Consider the following 8,178-nt stretch of genomic DNA (forward strand, 5'->3'; position numbering starts at 1 on the left):
AAAATGAAACCTGGAGTCAGCGCCAGTAAATAGTAACCGACTCGTCCGAACCCAACCAAACATCGAATTACATATACCCCATAACATTTAGCCTTTACAAACCAAAATGACATTTAAAAGTGATACAAAAGTCACTACATATATGGTTTGCCAAAACAAAAGTGAAAAACGGCCCTAATGATACATTTAGGGTCCCATTTTATATACAATACAAAAGAGTCATTCATCTAGTTCATTTGGCAACCATTTATCAAAATTCATTCCAAAAGAGTCATATTCCTGTAAGGAAAACAAAAGGAACGGGGTGAGCTAATTGCCCAGTGAGAATACAACTCAAGCAACCAAATTCATGGATACATCAAGTTTAACAGTCCAATTTACCAAAATAAATAAAGCCACACATTAATAATGAGGATAAAAGGATACGGGTGGCTCTCAAGAGCCCTTTTCCTCGTTTGAATTCTTGATCGGTCTCATTGACTCTTCGTCAATGTTTGAAAAGTAACCAACTGTAGACCCACTTAACTTCCATTCCCTTCCTCCTAACATTCCTCAACCGGGCCCGAAATCCAAACGCATGCATTGTGGTATTACTCGAGTATACCGGAATCGAGAGTCTCTCATACTACACGATTCCATATAACCTTACCCAAGGCTCATTAATTGTCACGACCAAGCCCTTGCTGGCTCGATTCAATCAACTACCAATGGGGTTGAGCTCATGGATAACATTTGAAGTCATGTATTTCATTTCATATAACATTTCATGTAAAATTCCAATAACTTTTCAATAACATGTGATACAATAAGTGAGAATGATAAAGTACACTCTCACTTCAATTAATTAACATTCAACCTCTCAAGTTCAAATATCAAAGCCATATAATAGCACATAAGTGAGTAGTACACTCACCAAGCTAGCAAATGTAGTTTCAAGCACTTTAGTCAAAAGAACGTTGCACCACCGTCACGACCTAAAACATGTAAACAAATACAATAAGACTCGCTAACGAGTCATAAACCAAGGCCAAACATGACCCCAATAAAGTTCCATAAGCATTTACAAACATTAAAGGAAACCAGAAATTAAGAAAGGGCTTTAACTAAGGCCTTGATATGAAAACCGGATTTGACCTCATAATGCGGTAATGGCACAACTCTCACTACAATTATCGGATGGGGGTGTAAGACCCACCATTTCGAAGCCAAGAAACAGAACTACAACAATGTAGAAGGTCACTCAATCCAGTTCCTAACACAACTAGGTCAAATATACGAAATACTATACCAGAATTCCCAAAACAGGTTTGCAAAACGCAGAAAACTGTAATCGGTATATCTCAGTCCATACAAGTCCAAATGCCGAAATTCCAAAGGCATATGTTAGCTAAGACATTCAGGTACATTTCATCAGAAGACACCAACTTCAAAATCCAAACCAATTCCAGTCAAAACAGGCAATTTCTATCGCAGTTCGGACATTCTGTGCACCAAAAACAGCAACAGTAAAAACGGCATAACTCACTCTACACTCGTCCAATTGCCCTGAAATTTTGCAGGCACACTAAACTCATCAATACCTACAACTTTCATGTTTTGAGCAAAGTCCAAATCGGCCTCTAGATATGACCTAAATTTTCGGACAGAATAGGGGTTCATGAACCCTAACTTTGCACATTTCATTCCAATTCCAAAATTGGTTGCATTTAACAACAATTCACACCCACTAGAGTCATTTCCAACCATTACAATTCATCATACAAGCCCCCAACATCAAGATCCTATTAAACCAGAAAAATTCCCAATAAAATAAAAACTCCACCAAAACAAGCCAAATCAAGAAACAAATCATATATTCCTTCACTCATGCCACCATTAAGCATAATATAACCATCATTAGGTATAGGGGAGAGGTTGTAGCATCACTTACCAAGAAACAAGGGAAAGAGAGATTGTGGACACCTTAGAGCTTCAAACAAACTTCACTACAACCCTTACTAGCACTAGAAGATAGGATTTTATGGAGTGAAATGGATGGAAGCAAATGTTTTGGGTTGATTTGCACCAAGTAGAAGCTAGAACTTGAAGAGTTTCTCCTTCCTTCTTGAGCTTAGAGAGCCGGCCAACAAGAGAAGAAAAATGGTGATTTTTGGGCATTTTTTGATATTTAATCCCTTGGTCAAAAAAGTCAAGAAAGTGAATAGTAATTCTTAAAGTCCAACCAATGAGATTGTGACACTTGTCACACTCATTAAATGCATTCCTATCTTTCTTTTCTCTCTCACATCAATCACTTCACACACACTACTTATCTCTTAACACCCGATAAATTTTTCACAGTATCCGAAACTTAACCTTATTGGCCGAATTTTTTCCGAACTTTTGCACTAGTGGGTCCCACGTCCAATATAGATTCTTAATTTTCTAAAAATTCACCAATGCTAGAAAAATCATCTTAAAACTATAACTGCTCATAAAATCCACTAAGAAAATATTTCTAAGCCAGAAAATGCAGAAAACATGCAATTAAGGGGAAATAAACCCTAGGAAAATAATTAGGGTTTTACGGTTCTCACACAAATCCTAGCACAACTAAGTCAAAAATGCAGAAAAACCAACCCAGAACCGTAATTGCAGGTTCCCAAATCACACAAAACTGTAATCAGTCCAAGTCAGTCTATACAGGTCCAAAAGCATTGATTCCAAAGGCATATGAAAGCTAAGACATCAAGCTACATTTCATCATAAGACACCAACAACAAAATCCAAACCAATTCCAGTCAAAACAGACAATTACTATTGCAGTTCGGACATTCTGTTCACCAAAAACAGCAACAGTAAAAATGGCATAACTCACTCTATACTGCTCCAAATGCCCTGAAATTTCGGAGGCACTTCAACCTCATCAATACCTACAACTTTCATGTTTTGAGCAAAGTCCAATTCGGCCTTTATCTATGACCTAAAATTTCGGACAGAATGTTCAACCAAGAACCCTAATTTTCCAGAAATTCTTCCAAATCCAAAATTGATTGCAATTATCAACTAATCACACCTACTAGTGTCATTATAGGCCATTGCCAATCATCATAAACAACCACACCATCATAATCGAATTAAACCAGAAAAATCATCAATAAAATAAAAACTTCACCAAATCACTTCAAACCAAGATAAAAACCACAATTTCTAACACAATAGCCACCATAAGGCATAAATTCAACATCATTAGATATAGGAGGGTGTTCATATCCCACTTACCAAGTAATCAAGAGAGAGGAAGATGTTGGACACCTTAAGTCTTCAAACAAACTTCACTAAACTACTTACTAGCACCCAAGGGAGAAATTTTATGGAGTAGAATCTAAGTTATGTGGTTGGTTTTGGAAGATTGAGTGAAATGAAAACTAGAAAGTTGAAGAATTTCTTTCTTCTTTGCTCAAGGAAGAATCGGCCATGAAGAAGAAGAAAATGGTGATTTTTGAGCAATTTTTCAAGATATTTACCTTTTGGTCAAAAAAAGTCAAAAATTGGAATAGTAAATCTTAACTTGGAACCACTAAGAAGGTGACACTTGTCACCTCTTAAATGCAATCTTATCTTTTCTTTTCTCTCTCACATCAATCAAATCACCTCCTCTACTTATCTCCTAACACCCGATAAATTTTTCACAGTATCCGAATTTAATCTTATTGGCCGAATTTTCCCGAACTTTTCGCACTAGTGGGTCCCACATCCGATATACGTTCTTATTTTCTCAACATCTAACCGATACTAGAAAAATCATCTAAAACCCATTTACTCATACCGAATATCAAATAACCCAACTATCGACTTACGATCGGACTGGGGCCTCACATTTAAACAGAAAAATCATGAATAAATAGAAAAAATGCCATCAATCTCACTAAAATCATGAAATAACCCACAAAGACACCTCTTAGGCTACCACAAGCCATTAATTATACATCATCAAGAACAAAAGAAGAGTTCCTTAGATGCTCACCTTAAAATGCAAGAAAGGAAGCAACTAACCACCTTAGCCTTCCAAACAATTTCACAACTAACCTTAATATCACCAAACTAAGAGGTTTTATGGAGTAGTTTAAAGATTAAACGGTTGAAGTGAAAGATTGGGCAAGATTGGAGACTAGAAAATTGAGAGCTTTTCCTTTCTTTTTGGCTTGGAGAGAATTGGCCAAGAGCTTGCAATTAAGGGATAATTTTGGTCAATTTTTGATTTATTTGGTAAAGTAATGAATAGTAGTCAACAAGTAAGAAGTAATCTCCAAGTGACACTTGTCACTTCCATAAATGCATAGCTATCCTTTTGTCTCTCTCACACCAATTCATGTAGTATCCTCCAGTTATCTCTTAACACCTGCTAAAATAAACCCGGTATCCAACACTTAACCTAATTGGTTGAATTTTTTCGAACTTTTCGCACTAGCGGGTCCCACGTCCGGTATACATTCTTAATTTCTCAAAAACTAACCGATACTAGAAAAATCATCTAAAAACTATATTTTACTCATAACAAAATTATCCGTAAAAATTTTCTAATAAAGAAAATGCATAAAAGCATGCAATTAAATAAAATAAAACGTAGAAACTGAGAAAAATTTTACGGGCGTCTCACCATATCAATACCTATTTACGTTATGGAGCCATTTGAATTGACGAATGTAGTTGTTGTTGTACGCAAACTCTACTAAGGTCATGTGTTGACCCCAGTTGCCTCCAAAATCTAGAATGCAAGTCCGTAGCATGTCCTCGAGAGTTTGGATTGTTCGCTCCGATTGGCCATCCGTTTGAGGGTGATAAGTCATGTTCAAGTTGAGTTTAGTCCCTAGAGTTTCTTGAAATTTCTGCCAGAACCTTGATACAAAACGGGGATCTCGATCAGAGACGATACTCACTGGAACGCCATGTAACCTCACAACTTCGTCGATGTACACTTGAGCCAATTTGTCCATAGAATACTTCATGTTTACCGGCAAGAAATGGGCCGACTTGGTTAATCGATCAACGATCACCCAAACGGCATCGTGCCCTCTTTGCGTCCGTGGCAACCCTGAAACGAAGTCCATGGTGATGTTCTCCCACTTCCATTCGGGTTTCTCAAGGGGTTGTAGTAAACCTGATGGTTTTCGGTGCTCTGCCTTAACCTGTTGGCAAATAAGACATTTCTGCACGTACAGAGCGATTTCCTTCTTTATATTATCCCACCAATAGGCTCCTTTTAGATCTTGATACATCTTACTACTACCCGGATGGATCGTGTACTTGGACCGATGAGCCTCCTCTAAGATCTCCGTCTTCAACATTTCATCTTTAGGCACCACCACTCGGTTACGGTATCTTAAAATACCTTCAGGACTGAAGTTGAAATCAGTCGTTTCCCCTTTTTTCACCTTCTCTCCCCATTTCCGCACCATAGCATCCTCCTTTTGAGCTCCTTTAATCCGCTCTAATAGGGTGGATGTCACCCTAATGTTACCAAAAATCACTTTATGGCTCTCTAGGCAGGGTTTCCACTCGCAAACCGATTCTAGCAAATCCCACTCTTTAATCATTAACCCTGCTACCTGAGCCTCGCGACTTAAGGCATCGGCCATTACGTTCGCCTTTCCTGGATGGTAGTTGATGGTACAATCGTAATCTTCCAGAAATTCCATCCATCGTCGCTGTCTCATATTCAATTCCTTTTGGAAGAAAAGATACCTAAGACTTTTGTGGTCTGAGTACACTTCAAAAGTCACTCCATATAGATAGTGCCTCCATTTCTTTAGAGCAAAAACAACCGCGGCTAGCTCCAAATCATGGGTTGGGTAGTTTTACTCGTGGGGTTTTCACTTCGTAGAGGCAAAAGATATCATGTTTCGATTTTGCATCAGTACACACCCTAAGCCTTCTCATGAAGCATCGGTATAAACGGCAAACCCATCAACTCCGTTAGGCAGGACTAAAACTGGCGCCGTAGTCAACCTTTTCTTTAACTCCTGAAAGCTCGCGTCACATTTGGCATTCCACACGAACCGACCATATTTCTTCGTCAGGTCGGTTAAAGGACCGGCCAACTTAGAAAAATCTTTAATGAAACGCCGGTAATACCCCGCTAAACCTAGAAAGCTACGAACCTCGGTGGGGTTTTCCGGCCTCTTCCATTTAGTCACGGCCTCTACTTTCGCCGGGTCAACTGAAATACCCTCTTGAGAAATTACGTGTCCTAGAAAAGAAATTTTCTCCAGCCAAAATTCGTACATGCGGAACTTGGCGTACAGTTGATGGTCTCTTAAGATTTGTAGAACAATCCTCAAGTGTTGTTCGTGCTCCTCCCGCGTCTTGGAGTAGACCAAAATGTCGTCGATGAAGACCACGACAAATCGATCCAAGTAGGGTTTAAAAACCCTATGTATTAGGTCCATGAAGGCGGCAGGGGCATTGGTCAGTCCGAAGGGCATAACTGCGAATTCATAATGCCCGTATCTTGAATTGAAAGCCGTTTTTGGAATATCTTCTTTTCTAATCAATAACTAGTAATACCCCTGGCGGAGGTCCAATTTCGAGAAGACCACCGCTCCTTGCAGCTGGTCGAACAACTCGTCAATATGGGGCAGTGGATACTTATTCTTAACTGTGACGTTGTTCAGGCCCCGGTAATCAATGCATATCCTCAAACTAACATCTTTTTTCTTCACAAACAGGACAGGAGCTCCCTAAGGAGACCTACTCTCTTGAATGAACCCCCGCTCCAGAAGGTCCTGTAATTACAATTTTAGTTCCTTGAGCTCCGCAGGGGCCATTCGGTATGGGGTTTTTGAGATAGGTGAGGTTCCCGGTAGCAGGTCAATCTTAAATTCTATCTCTCTCTCCGGAGGCAAGGATACTAACTCATCAGGAAACACGTCTGGGTATTCCCTTACTATGGCCACGTCCTCTACTTTCAATTTATCCGTGGGGGTGTTGATTAGAAAGGCTAAAAATCCTTGCGCCCCTCGATATAGCAGTTTTCTAACCCGAATGCCCGAGATTAGGGCAGATGAGGCTAACCTTCCCCTTATATCTAACCCGAAGGTCGCTTCTCCAGGAATGCGGAACTCCACCACCTTCTTTTTACAGTCCAATTGGGCATTATACCTGGCTAACCAGTCCATGCCCAGAATCACATCATACCCCTTGATTGACAGGCTGATCAAGTCCCCTAACAACCTCCTCTCTCCAACCCAAACCTCGTAATCCCTATAAACCAGACTAGTAACAAAACGATGATCCCCCGTATGCGTACTAACTTCTAGGTCGTAAGGTAAACTAGCAGGTTTTATGTCAATGCCACACATAAAATCAGGATTAACAAAGGAATGGGTGGCACCAGGATCTACTAAAACTTTGGAAAAGTGTTGGAATACAGGGATCGTACCATCTACGACCTCAGAGGAATCTGGGACCTGCTGGGGCTCTGATGAGTGCACGCGAGCCGCGACATTAGGTCTTGCTTTAGGACTGGGCAGGTGGCAAGCCGGTGGTCTGCACTTCTGCAGCGCAGACATTTCCCTTCTTTCTTCCAGCAATTATCCTCGGAGTGGTTCGGCTTTCCGCAGTAGCCATAAGGCCCACGGGACGCCGAACTTGAACCCTTCTGGAAGTTTCTGCCTTGGCCTCTCCCAGTTGGGCCACCCCTGGACAGAGCCCCTCTGCCGAGCCCCGTCTGTCGTCCACCTCCAGCTCCCCGTCCGAACTTGGAGGGGGTACCTTTATCCCCTTGCCCCAAACTGCTTCTAGGAAAGCCGCGCTTCTTTGCCTGGAAGTTCCGGACTTGTACCCTAGCGCTCTCTACCCGTTGAGCCTTCTCCACGGCCTCGCTAAAAGCGTTAATCTGGGCCACCGCGAGATCCTTCTGAATTTCCACGTTCAGGCCCTGGATAAAACGCCTTATCCGTTGTGACAGCCCCACCTTCCCCTAAGGCGAACCAAAGGGGTTAGCGGACTGCCTGCCCAGCTCTCGCCAGGACTAACGGTGCAGTTTAGAGCGATATATTGCGTTCCGAAACTTACAAACGCGCGTAAACAAGGGAAAAGGGCAAAATAACCCAAAATAAAAAAAATGAAATTCGGAGTCGGCCATGAATAGTAACCGACCCCTCAGAACGCAACCAAATATCAAACAAACATTCACAT

General features: G+C 41.0%; 1 protein-coding gene across 1 annotated transcript; it reads right to left on the reverse strand.

Annotated features, from left to right (window-relative positions):
• Window positions 1-7,053: 7,053 nt before the first annotated feature.
• LOC113758897 lies at window positions 7,054-7,550 on the reverse strand (the record flags this gene model as incomplete). The annotated part of the gene is made up of 1 exon (XM_027301572.1): window positions 7,054-7,550. A coding segment is annotated over exon 1 (497 nt), but the record flags the coding sequence as incomplete, so codon positions are not given.
• Window positions 7,551-8,178: the final 628 nt, after the last annotated feature.

The sequence above is a fragment of the Coffea eugenioides genome, unplaced genomic scaffold, assembly GCF_003713205.1.
Source record: "Coffea eugenioides isolate CCC68of unplaced genomic scaffold, Ceug_1.0 ScVebR1_76;HRSCAF=390, whole genome shotgun sequence".
NCBI lineage: Eukaryota > Viridiplantae > Streptophyta > Magnoliopsida > Gentianales > Rubiaceae > Coffea > Coffea eugenioides.